This window comes from Nicotiana sylvestris, chromosome 3, assembly GCF_000393655.2.
Source record: "Nicotiana sylvestris chromosome 3, ASM39365v2, whole genome shotgun sequence".
NCBI classification, from domain to species: Eukaryota; Viridiplantae; Streptophyta; class Magnoliopsida; order Solanales; family Solanaceae; genus Nicotiana; species Nicotiana sylvestris.
This window is the reverse complement of record NC_091059.1, coordinates 218,903,275-218,919,715: the sequence shown is the minus strand read 5'-3', so window position 1 is coordinate 218,919,715 and position 16,441 is coordinate 218,903,275. Positions and strand designations below refer to the sequence as shown.

The window sequence follows — 16,441 nt, the reverse complement described above, 5'->3', positions numbered from 1 at the left end:
CCGCAGCAGACAGGAAGGAGGCGCGAAGAATGAAGAAGAAGGTCTGGTTTCTGCCTAAACCAGTGCCACGCCTCTCAAGGTCTTTTGTTAAAGCAAGTGCCAAGGGGTCAGCGATCCCAAAGATTCGAGGACCTTTGATCGGTGTAAATGAAGACCTGAATCAGAGTTTTGAGAGACTATTCGCAGATGTCAGTATGGTGGAAGCTGGAGAGGGTTCCAGCAGGGCAGAGATACAATTTGTGGGGCCTGAGGCCAAGACCAACAATTGGACGATTACTCCTCTCCCTGTCCGAGGGGAGTCTTGGTAGTAGGCTTTGATTAATGTTTTGTTTGTTTGTTTGTTTGATCGGATTATCCAAGGGTGTAATCCCAATTTTACTTTCGTTTTGTAAAAGTGTGAACCCTTTTTATCCTGCAAATTTAATAAAGTTCTTTTCTTTTGTCCCATTTTAATTTCTGGTTTTGTTTTCTTTCTGAACAGTTCTCTTTTTACTGGTCCTAATGACATGGCATGCACAACGGATCTTCGACCTAGTCTAATAAATCAATCTGAATCTGACTCAATGATGCAAGAGGTCGTTTGTGATAATGAATCCGAATGTGACGAAAGGGAAGCCTTCGAAGAAATAAATCGAGAACTATGCCAATTTGAAGAGAAACCCAAGCCTAACCTAAATGACACTGAGGCTGTGAACCTAGGAAACGCTGATAACATCCAAGAGACCAAAATTAGCATCCACATTGAGCCGAATGTCAAAGCAGAATTGATCGAAACTCTCAGGGAATTCAAAGATGTTTTTGCATGGTCATATGATGATATGCCTGGATTGAGCACCGATTTAGTGGTTCACAAATTGCCCACTGACCCGGCATACCCTCCGGTCAAGCAAAAACTAAGGAAATTTAAAACAGAAATGAGTGTAAAGATCAAAGAAGAGGTGATTAAGCAATTACAATCTAAGGTCATTCGGGTCACTCGGTATCCCGAGTGGCTGGCCAATGTGGTACCAGTCCCAAAGAAGGATGGAAAAATCAGGGTGTGCGTCGACTACCGCAATCTCAACAAAGCAAGTCCCAAGGACAATTTCCCGTTACCCAACATTCATATCCTGATCGATAATTGCGCTGGGCGCGAGATCGGATCCTTTGTGGATTGCTATGCGGGTTATCATCAGATCCTAATGGACGAAGAGGATGCTGAGAAGACAGCGTTTATTACGCCATGGGGAACCTACTGCTATCGGGTAATGCCGTTCGGGTTAAAGAACGCCGGGGCAACGTACATGCGAGCAATGACTGCGGTGTTTCATGACATGATACACAAGGAAATTGAGGTGTACGTCGATGATGTGATCATCAAATCTTGGCGTCAGGAGGACCATGTAGCAGACCTAAGGAGATTTTTCCAAAGACTCCGGAGGTATGATATCAAGCTTAACCCGGCCAAATGCGCATTCGGGGTTCCATCAGGGAAGTTGCTAGGATTCATCGTCAGTCGACGGGGGATTGAGTTGGACCCATCCAAAATTGAATCCATCCGAGATTTGCCACCGCCAAGGAACAAAACAGAGGTAATGAGCTTGCTGGGTAGACTCAATTATATCAGCAGGTTCATCGCTCAACTCACAGCAACTTGTGAGCCCATATTTCGGCTACTGAGAAAGGATGCTGCAGTAGGTTGGACGGCAGAGTGCCAGGAGGCTTTCGACCAAATCAAAGGGTATCTGTCTAATCCACCCGTATTGGTCCCGCCTAAGCCCGGGAAACCCCTAATCCTTTACCTGACGGTCTTGGAAAATTCATTTGGTTGTGTACTGGGGCAACATGATGACACAGGGAGGAAGGAGCAGGCCATCTACTATCTTAGCAAGAAATTCACAGTGCATGAGGTCAAGTACACTCAACTCGAGAAAACATGCTGCGCCCTGACTTGGGTAGCTCAGAAGTTGAAGCACTACCTGTCTTCATATACTACTTATCTCATATCCCGCTTGGACCCATTGAAGTATATCTTTCAGAAACCTATGCCCACGGGGAGGTTGGCAAAATGGCAAATTCTGCTCACAGAATTTGATATCATCTACGTGACAAGGACGGCCATGAAAGCCCAGGCACTGGCAGACCATTTGGCAGAAAATCCCGTTGATGAAAAATACGAGCCCTTAAGAACGTATTTTCCTGACGAAGAGGTGATGCATACGAATGAGTTGGAATTACCCGAGGAATCAGGTTGGAAGCTTTTCTTCGATGGAGCTGCAAACGCAAAAGGGGTTGGAATAGGGGCAGTACTCATTTCTGAAACAGGACGGCATTATCCTGTTACGGCCCAACTGCGCTTCTACTGCACTAACAATATGGCCGAATATGAGGCTTGCATTCTGGGTCTGCGCTTGGCTGCTGACATGGATGTCCAAGACGTCTTGGTCTTGGGAGACTCGGACCTCTTGGTACATCAAATTCAGGGGGAATGGGAAACACGAGATCTAAAGCTCATACCATACCGACAATGCTTGCATGATCTGAGCAAGCAATTTCGATCGGTGAAGTTCAAACACATCCCGAGAGTTCACAATGAGGTTGCAGATGCCTTAGCCACCTTAGCATCAATGCTGCACCACCCTGACAAAATGTATGTTGATCCTCTGCATATCCAAGTCCGTGATCAGCACGCCTACTGCAATACCATAGAAGAAGAAGCAGATGGCGAACCCTGGTTTCATGATATCAAGGAATACCTCAGAATGGGGATATATCCAGAACATGCCTCGGGAGACCAAAAAAGAGCCCTTCGGCGTTTGTCGAATGGTTTCTTCCTCAGTGGAGGAGTGTTGTACAAAAGAACCCCGGATTTGGGATTGTTGAGATGCGTAGATGCCAGTCAAGCAATGACGGTTATGGAAGAGGTACATGCGGGAGTTTGCGGACCACACATGAGCGGATATGTATTGGCAAGAAAGATCCTTCGAACAGGGTGTTATTGGCTCACCATGGAACGCGACTGTATCACTTTTGTGAGGAAATGCCATCAGTGCCAGATACATGGAGATTTGATTCATTCTCCGCCAACAGAGTTACATACGATGTCAGCACCTTGGCCGTTTGTGGCCTGGGGCATGGATGTCATCGGGCCCATCGAGCCAGCAGCATCCAACGGTCACAGGTTCATTCTAGTGACCATTGATTACTTCACCAAATGGGTTGAGGCTAAAACCTTCAAGTCGGTAACCAAGAAGGCAGTGGTGGACTTTATTCACTCCCATATCATCTGCAGATTTGGGATCCCAAAAGTGATCATCACGGATAACGGTGCGAATCTTAATAGCAGCTTGATGAGAGAGGTATGCCAACAATTCAAGATTACACACCGCAATTCCACCCCATATCGTCCTAAGGCAAATGGAGCAGTCGAAGCAGCCAATAAGAATATCAAGAAGATACTGCGAAAAATGGTGGAAGGGTCCAGACAGTGGCACGAGAAATTGCCCTTTGCTTTGTTGGGCTACCGCACTACCGTCCGGACTTCCATAGGCACAACTCCTTATTTGTTGGTGTATGGGACTGAGGCCGTGATACCAGCGGAGGTCGAAATTCCGTCCCTCCGAATTGTCGCTGAAGCCGGGATTGATGATGATGAATGGGTCAAAGCTCGATTGGAACAGTTGAGCCTGATAGATGAGAAAAGATTGGCAGCAGTGTGCCATGGTCAGCTGTACCAGAAGAGAATGGCAAGAACGTATAATAAAAAGGTGCGCCCCAGGAAGTTTGAAGTAGGGCAGCAGGTATTGAAGAAGATCCTCCCACATCAGGTCGAGGCGAAAGGCAAATTCGCCCCAAATTGGCAAGGGCCTTATATTGTGACCAGAGTCTTGGCCAATGGTGCCTTGTGTTTGACAGATGTCGAAGGTGGATGTGTCGACATGGCTATCAATTCAGATGCAGTCAAGAGATATTATGCGTAATTTCTTTAAATTATGGCAATTTTGGTTTATTTGTTTGTATTTGGCATTTGTTGAATAATGAGATGACGGAGGCAATTCTTTCTTCTATCCAAACACTTTTAACCTTCGCTTTCCCCTTTGAGCCTTGAGCAAATTCTTTCAATACCCCTCTTTTGGAATCACTAATGGGAAAGATATAAAAAAAAAAAAAAAAAAAAGAAAAGAAAGGAAAAGAAAAGAAAAAGAAAAAGAAAAGGAAAAGAAAATGAAAAGAAAGAAAAGAAAAATCAAGGAATATAAAACCGTGGGAACTACGTTTGACCTGATTCCTCAAAGAGGATACGTAGGCGCCTCACGGCTCGGTCATAGTATGCATCATAGCAAATATAGGATGCATAATGTACATAGTGTGCACAATATAGCACAATGTGCGTAACGCACGTAACTCAACATAAGCATAAAAAATAAAATTCCCCAAGCAAGAAAACTGGGGCAGAGGTTATGTTTTAAGTTCCAACAAAGGTTAGATTCCAAAAGTTGTAGCACATCACCCTTCAAATTGTTTTCATTTTTGTAGCCTTTCTTCAATCCCACACCAAAACCAACGTCAACATCCAAAAGACCTCCCGATCAATGTTCGAGAGATGCCAAATCCGGCAAATAAGGCCGAGAATAATACACCAAGCCCCAGCAAAGAAGAGGATCGTAAGATTGGGAACGAATTGATAGTCAAAGGAATCTCCAGAAAAGAGGGTCGTATCTACAACACCCCGATTCCTCGAAAGAAATAAAATGAGAGAGTCTCATCGGTGAAAACCTTCGCAGGCACCGAGAGGCGATGTAAGATGAGGGATATAAAATGAGAGAGTCTTATTGGTGAAAACCTTCACAGGCACCATAAGGCGCCGGGAGATGAGAGAAAAGAGAGAGTCTCATTAGTGAAAACCCCTCGAAGGGCACTATGAGGCGACGAGACAGATCAGCGAAGCCTACCACATTTGCAACAAGATGAACATCCATTTATCATCCCCAGCAAGTCAGACCGTCGGACAAATTGATTGATACAAATAGACTGGGTCGGGAATCTATGGTGCACGTCATGATCACGGGGACCAATTGTGTCCTCCAGATAAGTTCTTTGGATTGTCTCCTCCCACAAAAATATTGGTTCAGAAAGTTTTTCTTTTTTCCATATCTTTATTTCTTTTCCTAAAATGTGTCTTGAAAGGATTTTTCAAAGCTTACTACCAGAAACCAAAGGAGAATTCATCCAAATGCCGGATGATACAAACAGTCGTAAAGGCCGGTCCCAGGCAATGCAGGGATTGTGCCCGGAAATTTTGGAAGAAGTAAGCTCCAAAAGGGAGTGGTTTCGGGAGTTAGAAGCAGACCCCCACATCATGTGTTTAAAGAGAAAGAAGAAAAGGGGATAAATTGAAAACCGATCCCCAGCAGGCGAGAGACCCCCAACAGGCAACTTTGCCCGCCAACCAATTATGGGGACAAAGAGCAAGAAAAGGGGAAGAAAGGAAGACCATCCGCCAGAAAGGCACCCTCTACCACCACGATAAAAACTAATTAAATCCTTCTGTCTGCTGCAGGAAAGCAAAGGATTGACGAGAACAGCAACGCCAAGGGAGTCACCAAGACCGGGGCAGAAAATTTTCTGCCGGTTGTCGAAAATTTTCTCGGAAGAACGAGGAAGCAATTTTAATACATTTAAGTTCTAGGTCGCCCACCAGTATAATGCGGGAATACTTTTAAGTTCTAGGTCGCCCACCAGTATAATGCGGGAATACTTTTAAGTTCTAGGTCGCCCACCAGTATAATGCGGGAATACTTTTAAGTTCTAGGTCGCCCACCAGTATAATGCGGGAATACTTTTAAGTTCTAGGTCGCCCACCAGTATAATGCGGGAATACTTTTAAGTTCTAGGTCGCCCACCAGTATAATGCGGGAATACTTTTAAGTTCTAGGTCGCCCACCAGTATAATGCGGGAATACTTTTAAGTTCTAGGTCGCCCACCAGTATAATGCGGGAATACATTTAAGTTCTAGGTCGCCCACCAGTATAATGCGGGAATACTTTTAAGTTCTAGGTCGCCCACCAGTATAATGCGGGAATACTTTTAAGTTCTAGGTCGCCCACCAGTATAATGCGGGAATACATTTAAGTTCTAGGTCGCCCACCAGTATAATGCGGGAATACTTTTAAGTTCTAGGTCGCCCACCAGTATAATGCGGGAATACTTTTAAGTTCTAGGTCGCCCACCAGTATAATGCGGGAATACTTTTAAGTTCTAGGTCGCCCACCAGTATAATGCGGGAATACTTTTAAGTTCTAGGTCGCCCACCAGTATAATGCGGGAATACTTTTAAGTTCTAGGTCGCCCACCAGTATAATGCGGGAATACTCTTAAGTTCTAGGTCGCCCACCAGTATAATGCGGGAATACATTCAGCTCTAGATTTTGGAATCAGTCGCCCCACCTGAAGACGGAAGGGTACAACAGAGATCCCCAAACGGGAAACAATGAAATCCCCAGCACCAAGAAGCAGACAACTGCAGAGGCAAGCGCGCCATTCAAAAGGAAAAAGGAACAGTTTGGGAACGTTGTAGCATGCCTAGTATAACAATTCTGATGAAAAGCCATACCGCTGAAGAAACCATTGGAAGATTTAAAGAAGAAAGCCGTATCCCCAGCAAATCAAGCAAAGTGATGAGAACTGACAGTCAGAAAAGGTGAAGGACCAGCATCATCTCCAAGTTCACAAAATAAAGGCGTCAGAGGAAAACGTTAGCCGACAAGAAAGCAAGGCAGCAAGAACAAGTTGAAGATGGATGAGATCTCAGGATCCTCAGTTTAGCTTAGCTTCTTGTTTTCCTTTTAGAGCAATGTAATAGGGGGATCGGTTGAGCAGTAGCATCCTACAGCAGCATACAACAGCGCACAACAACAGCAAACACTACAGTCGCACGGTAGTCCCAGCTACCAAAATTTCCCGAACTACATTGACCTGATTCCTGTTTCAGCCCAGGATATGTAGGAAACCTCTGAAGCAAAGGTTCGGTCAAATCATTTTCAAAAAATGCTTCACACGGAGTATTCGGACGGGCAAAAATCGCTCGCTTTATCTTTGCGCAAAAACCCTTCGTGTCTTCGTGCAAAGAGGGGCAGCTGTAAGCACGTGATTTTTGCTTCACGGACAATTGCTCCAAAAGAAAATAAAAATAGCGGCAAAGGGCTTCGCTGTACAATTTTTCGGTCTTTCCGTGACATGTTTTGTTAATCGTTTGTGAGTCTGTCCGTTTTGCATCTAGTCATTATCAAACAAAAATACAAAAAAGGCCTGTCGTTAAAAGAAAATTCAAAAAATGTGTGTATGTGTGCATCGTTCATTCTCAGCTGTGAGTTAACCATTTTTATTTTTATTTTATGTTAAATTGTTATAGGTGCTAACCAATATGTGTGTAAGTTTATTTTAATTTTTACAATTTTTAGGAATTTTTAGTTTAATTTGTTGATTTGAAAAAGAGAAAAAAAAAAAAAAAGTAAGTAAAAGAATGAGGGAAAACCGGTTTGGGCCCAAAAGAAATGAAATAAAACAGGCCCAAACCAGCACTCAGACCCAGTCCAAGTCCAGGCCTGCCCAGGTGCCTCCTGAAACGACGCCGTTTCGGGCAAATAAATCCAAGCCGTCCGTCCAGGCCAATCCAACGGTTCAGAATCCCTTTCAACAACCCGTGTTCAAACCCGACCCAATAACTAATCCGACCCAACCCCTCACTTAAACCAAACGACCTCGTTTAATTACCAAACGACCCCGTCCCATTTCTCAACATCAGATCTAAGCCGTTGAGATCATCTGATCTAACGGCTCAGATCCGATCAACCTCACCATATATAAACCTTCCCTTACACCCCACGCCCCCTATCCGAACCCCACCCCTCACTCGTCTCCTTCCCTGAACCCTGAAACCCCCAAACCCTAGCAGCCGCCCTAGTCTCCTTCGCCATTAAAGCCGGCGGCACGAACGCCGGTGACCACCCCCTGAACACCCTAAGACCCCCTCACTCCCCTGAACACGAATCCACTAACCACGAACCTCGAATCATCTCCTATCGTCTCGAATCTGGATTTGAAGATTCGAGACAAAACTCGATCTACACCAAACCACCCCATCTTCATACCAGACACCCCCCTGACCTTCCTAGTGACCAAACCAAACTTGGTTTGGTCCGAATCTACCCACAACTCCCAAAAATCCAGATCTGGAAATCCAGACTTTTGAAACACATGCACCTGGGGAACCCGGCCAGTTTTGACATAGGTTTGAGGTCTAATAGACCTTAACCAAGGTGTTCTCATGTGAGAACACCCTGGTTAAAGTTTGTTCGGCCTCAAAAGTTCGAAGTCGAGTTTGATTTGGTTCTGTTTTGGTTTAAACGTTTTGGTAAGTTTTCCGTTCTTTTGTTTTATTTCCAAATAAGTTGTCAGCATATCTCTTTGTGTTTGTTTGTTATTTTGTTACTTTTTCCAGATTTCTTTCATCTCTGTTAAAGACCTTTTATTTGGTCGATTGTCTTCTGTTTGTTCTGAATACACTCTGTGATAAACATGATCGTCAGTTAGATTAATCGTCAAAGGAACTAATTCATATAGGCCCAGTAATTTAATAAAAGTTGTCTGATGCCCTTTGGGTCCCTAAACGTATTGTTTATGTGAGCGATTGATTATTATCTGTTATAATTAGTATAGTCGACTCGATAAATGTCGTCGATTAGTTTTCTATAACTAATGAAACGAACGAACTAATAATGTCGCATGACTAATGAGCCTGTATTGTGGTTTGAATTGGGCATTGCCTATGAATATTAGTTTGTAACTACCTTGTAAACAATTAAAAAAGCCAGGCTGGGGCAATTCTGAAATCGAATGGTTAAAGCCCAAAGTGCCCTGATACTGCAATGGGCAGGGCAGTGATAATCAAGGGCTAGCAAGGGTAGTCTGGGGTTTGAAAAGAACAAAAATGATTAGTTTAAATGAGCTGACAAGTAGGGTACTAATTTGGGATTAAATTAATGCCAATGGGGAACAAGACATAAGAGCATGGGAATTTAAAATGAATACTAAAAATGAACCCATAACTCTTGATTAAAGAAAGCCAGGCGTGGGGAACAAAAAGGGCTGGCATCAAAAGATGCTTAGGATGGGCTTAATAGGGATGGGCAGACTGCAAAGTGGAGGAGGCAGGCAGCTTAGCTGCACTAGGTCGATTAGCTTATAAATAAGTTGTTTTAGAACAGAAGGGGGGGCTGAAGTTTAAGGGTCTGAGGCTGGACTTTTAGCTTTCAGAGAAAAAAAAAACAAAAGGCTGTAAAATTTTTAGTCTAAAGAGAGGTCTAGTGAGCTTAAAGAAAACTGAAAAGTATAAGGCAGTTTCCAATAAACATTGTAACCAAACACTGCCTGAAAGTTGTATAAGAGTGCATATTGGTCAAGCTGTCTTGGCCAAGTTCTATTGTTTGCATTGACTGAGCTGTTTGGGGTTGTTGAACTGGTGGTTTTGCTGCATTGAACACTCAGTTATTGCTGTTGTTTCATTATTCTTTCCTGGGATTGCTGGCTTGGTTTCGACTATCTGTTAGTCCTTGTATTCTGGGAGATATTGTTGGTTATCTGTGGCTGTGGAAAACACTTGGTCTAGTTGGTTATTGCTGTGTTGTTGCTGCGTGTCTGTGTTGCTGCTGTATTTACTGCATACTGCCCAGCTGATCATTTCCTTCTTCTTTTGTCTCTCTATACCAGGTACATGACTAATACTCTGTCAAATGTAATTGGAAAGTTGAGCATGAATACAAAAGAAAAGACCTGAAGAGTGACTTTTATACATAAATTGTTACATTAGACATCATGTACTGTATAATGATTTTCATTTCTGTTTTGACAATGGAAGTAGCCTGTATGCCCAGTATATATCAATGTGGATTAGTTGAATGTTAGTTTATATATGTATGTTGTTAGGTGGAAATATTCCCAATATAATAGGTTGTATCTTAGACTTAGTTTAACTGTGTAGTATATTCTTTAATGTAGGCCAAGCATGAAAACTATCCCCTACTAGTTAATTTCTTTCCCTTTAATAGGCGATCCCTTTATACCACGCCAATAGAACCCAGAACGAGTTCACGGCCTCAACCTCACAAGGGTCGAGCCCAGGTCGAAGACAGACTAGACAGGCCCGCATCGAACGAGCAGTGGCCCAGGTCTGGCCAACCGCGCGTGGGCTGGATTTGGGCCCATGATTATTCGTTTGGCCGACTGTGCACGCAACTTCGGTCCTGATTTTGAAGCATTTCCTAATTACATCACAAACAACTTGCAAGCATATAATTAATTAGGACTATCTACTGTTCTCGATTGATAGAGACGAACACGACAAGAAACGTAGTTGCTATAGGATATCCTTTAAAAAAAATAAGAACGAGATGAGCCTCGACGAAAAATAAACAAAACACGCAGATGCGGGGCCCTTGTTAAATGTATATTATTGAAGCATTTAGTTTCCGGGACGGGTTGTTTAGCAAATCTCACAACCCTCCTAAAATAACAATACGTTAGTCTCTTTAGGATGCGCTTTAATAAGCCTTGCCTTCTTAAAAACTCGGGTGCACATTTATGTGACCCAAATCCAAATCTCGACGGATTCGAAATGTATTTCTAATCACGGGTACATTGATTGTGACGTGATCCGAGAGGCATATCCATGACGTCGCTAATTCCTTTTAAAAGTAGAACGAGACGAGCCTCGTCAAAAAATGAAAAATGTACACAGCCACGGGGCCCTCCAACTGTATATATATTAAAACACTTAGAATTCGGGATAGGTCATTTAGCGAATGTTACGGCCCTCCCCAAAACAACCATACGTTAGTTGCTTTAGGCGCGTCTTAAATAATTTATTTTTCTTAATTCGGGTGCACATTTATGTGACCCAAATCCAAATCTCAGCCGAGTCGAGATATATCAATAACCACGGGTGCATTGATGTAGCGTGGTTCGAGATATGTTTTCACGACGTTGCAAGTCCTATAAAAATAACGGTGAACGATAAAAGCGGATAAAAGATAAAATTGGCACATAGGTTCATAATTGTATTAAAAATCAGATAAATAAGCCGAATATAACAGTTGAGCGACCGTGCTAGAACCACGGAACTCGGGAATGCCTAACACCTTCTCCCGGGTTAACAGAATTCCTTATCCGGATTTCTGGTACGCAGACTGTAATATAGAGTCATTATTTTCCTCGATTCGGGATTAAAATTGGTGACTTGGGACACCCTAAATCTCCCAAGTGGCGACTCTGAAATAAATAAACTAATCCCGTTCCGATTGTCCTTTAATTGGAAAAACTCCCTTGCGCCCTCTCGGGTGCGGAAAAAGGAGGTGTGACAATGCCAAATCTCCATATTTGCCAATTTGTTATTCGGGGGCATCAGGATCGGCGCATACGCTCATTTTTTATATCAAGCGTCCTTTCATGATCGAAATTGATGATTTTGATCCATTGTCGCTATTGGCTGAAGAGTTTTGCGCGTTTGTTGATAATGGGATGGATACGAGGCGAATGTATCTTCACTTTCTTTAATCTTTCATGTTCTGATTTTATACTTGTCAATGAAGGTAGTTCTGATTACTTTTTATTTTTTGTGATTTGAAGTGCCAAAAAATATATACCGATAAAGTAAATAAGCTTGTAGAAGCTTTTACTTTTGGCTCGTGTCATGTGACCACGAAGGATTGGTTCCACTCACTTGCGTATTGTGGTCGACCTTTGATTGACACGGTATTTAATAACTTTATGTTCTAATGCCTTTTTTATTTGTTGCATATCTTTATTGTTCGAGACCCCCATAGTGTATACATAGCTTTGGATAATCACAGTATAAGACTGTATAAGATTGTATAACCTTGTATAAATATGTATACCTCTGTATAATAATGTATAAATTTCTATATTTAAAAAACCTAGTAGTGATGGTTGTTCTGTCTTATTTCTTGTCTCAGCACTTGGATGTCCTCTTTTATTATTTGAGGAATAGGGAAAAATATTGGCCGAATATTGCCATCCGATTTACTACAAACGAATTTGCCTTTGGTAACAAAATCAACTCCCTGCATAAAGATTTCAAAGTTAATCAACATCCTTTAGTGATTCCTGAAGGGCATGAGATAGAAGAGTACATTAGAGGATATTATTGTGATGCAAATGTACCGTGGCACATTTTTTACCACGTCTTATTCCCTATCTATGTGAAGCGCGGAAGAGCAAAATTGGGCCATTGTGTTTTGGGGTTATTTACGTTCATAGATAAGTGCATCCACATCTATGACTCTAACCGTGGAGCTATTAATGATAGACTTGCTTTGGATGTTGCATTACCTTATGTAATTCTGATACCTTACTTCTTGAAGAGTTCTGATTTTTATGTCGAGAAGAAGGACATTGATTGGAACAATGGTGCATATATCAAATGGTAGGTTAATCTCAATTGTTTTACTATTTTGTTATTAGTGTACCTATTTGAATCTGATTTGTTTCTTTTAATTACAGTGATTGTAGTGCTTTTGTTGTTGGCTTTGCTGAGTATTTCATCCTTGGTAAGGAAATTTGAAAAGATAATTTTGACATTGAGACACTTCGCTCCAGGTGGGGATCTCTATTGTGAGATTATGGAAGGAAAAAATAACAATCCGGTGTAATTAGTGGTGATGAAATCATAGGGAGACTTTTCAGGAAGAGGAAGAGGGGACGACCGAGAAAGTAGTTCTGCTTTTTCCATTTTACTGTAGTTTTGCAATGTATCAGGAGTTGTTGCCTAATTTTGTCTAAGTACTATTCTGCTACTTGTGAGATAACTTTAAAGGATATTATAGATGTTTTTATTTTTGTGTAATTTGTGGTAGTCATTACACATTGTGGCTGTAAATGAATTACATTTTAATGAATATTTCAGTTGCTTTTGTCCTTTAACAAAGTATGTATTTTTATTATGGTTGCAGTTTTGTTGGTTTATACATATGTATACAATAATATACATAGTTATACAAATTTATACAAACTTATACTCTCATTTATATATTTGTATACATATAATACCATTGATTGTTTGCAGTTCTGTTTTGTATTTGTACAATCTATCAATATATTTAGCACCATTAAAAACAGCAAGACACTATTATTAGATGATCAAAACATGTATAATGAAACATATTTAACATAATTGCAATATATAGTGTAAATTGTAATTCTTTATTAACATTTCTAACTCAATTGCTTGTGAAACTTAACTACTCAACATTTGTAACTTTATTGTTTGTGAAACTTAATTACTCAACATGACAACAAATGTAATAGGAAGTATTATGTTTCCAACTATTTATTTTGGTTGATTCCTACATGTTTTTCTATTGTGACCACCTTGTCCACACACAGAACATGAAAACGCTCTCTTATACTCTTTCTCTGAAGCAGGTTTAAGTTTTTCCTTTCTTGGCCTTCTTGCATTCCTTCTCCCTTTAGGTGGTAGGACCACATCTTCCAGCACCTCTGTTGGGATTACCCATAAACTCTCATTTGGCATCGGATTCACTAGAAATTCATAAGTTCTAAGGAGGTTATCCTTCTTGTAGTAAAAAGAGCAATACTGGCCAGGTTTCAGCTGCTGATTCTTCAAAACCACCCAAGCACGCGGACGTGGAATTTCATCCATTTGAAATTTTTCGCAACTGCATGTTCCCACTTCAAGGCACATTATGTTTCACCTTAACCCTTCAAGCACAGTATATAACTGCTCCGTAGCAGGTCTCACCTGCAAAAGTTTTTTTTCTAAAATAAGTTAAAGAACATTATACATAGTTATACATCCTTATACAAGCTGTAAAATGCAAGTAAGCAGTGCCAAACATCATTATATTTGATTTATTTTACCGTCATTTGCTCCGATGCAATCAGATTTTCCCGAAGGAGTTTGTCGTACTTTTCGCTAAGTTCTGTAGATGTCTCCATTGCACTTTTTCTATTTTTGTTGTTCAACTGTTGTAGTAAATTTGTCATGTACTCCAGCAATCGCATTACTGGTAACTCTCTAGCATCCTTGTTTGCTGCATTAATTGACTCTGCAATATTGGAGGTGTCACGACCCAAAAATCCCTCCGAAAGAGTCATGATGGCACCTAGTCTCTAAACTAGGTAAGCCTAACATAACCTGAAATAACATTGATGCTTACTAACTTTAAATTAACCAACTCTAAATAAATCAAAATTTCCAAAATCGGTGATACAAGTCACAAGCCTATCTAAGAGTAATTTCACAAAATAATACATCACTGCCCCGAAACGAAGGAGCAAATAGAAGTAAATACAAATGAAGGTGACTCCGAGACCTGCAAACGCTGTAGCAATTTTACCTTAAGTCTCCACCGTGACGACCCGCACAACTACTATCAATCCACCTGGATCTGTACACAAATATGTACAGAAGTGTAGTATGAGCATACCACGGTGGTGCCGAGTAAGTATCAAGACTAACCCCGGTGGGGTAGTGACGAGGAACAGTCAGGACACCTACTGGTCAAATAAAATGAACATCATATGATAAAAAAATATCAAGATAAAGATAACAAAGTAATATCAACCGCAGAGAGTAAATTATGGGAAAGGAACCGTTTTTCTTCTATGCGATCGCACAACCTAGTCCGCGATCGCAGTGCCCAATCCCCCGTACCCTATGCGATCGCATACCCTTGTTCGCAATCGCAGAGACCAATTTTGCCTAGTCATTTAAACAGTAACAGAACACATACGAGATTAAACCCAAAATTCATAACTTCTTCTTCCAAACTCCAAATTGGGCGATTTTTGAAAGAGAACTTCACCACCAATTCATAGGTATGTAATCTTAGACTCATTTTTTTCAATTTTCATTAACACCCATTAGATTTCTAGGCTTAAATCATGTTCTTAAGGGTAGAAAATTAGGGATTTGGATAGAGTTAGGGCTTTTTATATAAATGGAATTTAGACCTCGTTTTGGGGTCGGATTTCGAAACAATACATATTCGAGCTCGTGGGTGAATGGGTGATATGGTTTTGGTCTGAACCTCGTGTTTTGACCAAGTAGGCCCGGGGTCGATTTTTGACTTTTTGGGTGGACGCCTTCAGTCCAGTCAGAGATCCCGAGGTAGTCCTACAAGCGTCCACAGGCCCGGCGTTCTCTTCTATCTTTATATTCCGTATTCATTTACTTCAGAGATAGATTGTACTTTTCTTTCCAGACATTTGTATATAGTATTTGTAGATGGTCCGCGATATTGTGACACCGATTCCGGGTAGAGATGTACTTGATATTGTCGTACTTGTTTTTCGGTTAAGTTATCAGATTTCGTTTTCCGCATGTCTTTAATTATTGTTAATATTTCACTGTTGATCGCATGTTGTGATAAATTGTTAAAAAGGGCTAAATAAAAGAGTTAGTGAATTTATAATACTCGGCTTGCCTAGCTTTCACGAGTAGGCATCATCACTACTCCCGAGGGTGGAAAATCCGGGTCGTGACAGGAAGTCATAACCATTGACCTTTTCACTTTGGAGTATGCCCTAGACCACCTTTCGTAGCCAATTTCGAACAAGTAAGGCTGCACCCTCGGATCAATTTTGCACATCTCTGTCATATGGTACTCAAACTTCTCTATCGTGTAAGCTCTAGCCAAAACAAATAAGATATCCTTCAATTGTTTGTGATGTTTCTTAAATGTGTGCTTTACATTCTACCACAAGTGAAACATGCAAATAAAATGTGGTACTTCTGGGTACACAACTTTTGTTATAGCAACCCCTTTGGGAGGGTACTACTTAGGAAAACAAATCTAATTTTCTAGTTACAAAATATTAAAAGAGATATTAATTAAAATATTTAGAATAATTTTAGTAGCGGAAGTAGGCCCATGCGAAAAGGTTGAAAGTGAAATATATATATATATTTTTTTAAAATACACCATAATTTTATTTTAAATGAAATACAATGTCAAAACATTAATAGATTAAAGCAACTTCCTAACTGATTTATACAATCATTCAAAATCACCGCAAGTTTATATTGTACATAAATTTCAAACTATCGGGTATATATAAAAAACAAAGGAAACTAGTTTTCTCCTTTTCTACATATTTACAAGAGAAAGTGTAAATTCAGCATATTACAAGACTTGAGTTATTAAAACACCCTAATACAATAAAATAGGTTACAAATTCAAGCTACAAGATTTTGGTCTTTAAAATCCAACAAGCCTCCAAATAACATAAGTGTGACATATATATCATGTACACGTCCCAAAACTATGCAAACCAAGGTGCATATGCAAATGTGATCTCCATAAATTCTCCCAAAGAGACTACTTCACCCTGGCCATCTTCAGATTTCATCCCGAACATTTCCTA

General features: G+C 40.9%; 1 protein-coding gene across 1 annotated transcript; it reads right to left on the bottom strand.

The window, feature by feature from the left end:
* Nucleotides 1–13,382: 13,382 nt before the first annotated feature.
* On the bottom strand, nucleotides 13,383–14,170 carry LOC104214557 (uncharacterized). The gene is made up of 3 exons (XM_009764246.2): nucleotides 13,934–14,170; nucleotides 13,774–13,814; nucleotides 13,383–13,731 (listed from the first exon to the last, which is right to left on the bottom strand). The coding sequence occupies exons 1-3, from the start codon at nucleotides 14,168–14,170 to the stop codon at nucleotides 13,383–13,385; spliced, it is 627 nt and encodes a 208-aa protein (XP_009762548.2).
* Nucleotides 14,171–16,441: the final 2,271 nt, after the last annotated feature.

Coding starts and splice junctions, on each gene's coding strand:
- LOC104214557 (XM_009764246.2), bottom strand. CDS start 14,170: ATGACTCTTTCGGAGGGATTTTTGGGTCGTGACACCTCCAATATTGCA. Junction 13,815..13,933: donor TTGCATCGGAGCAAATGACG/GTAAAATAAATC, acceptor AAACTTTTGCAG/GTGAGACCTGCTACGGAGCA. Junction 13,732..13,773: donor TTATATACTGTGCTTGAAGG/GTTAAGGTGAAA, acceptor GGGAACATGCAG/TTGCGAAAAATTTCAAATGG.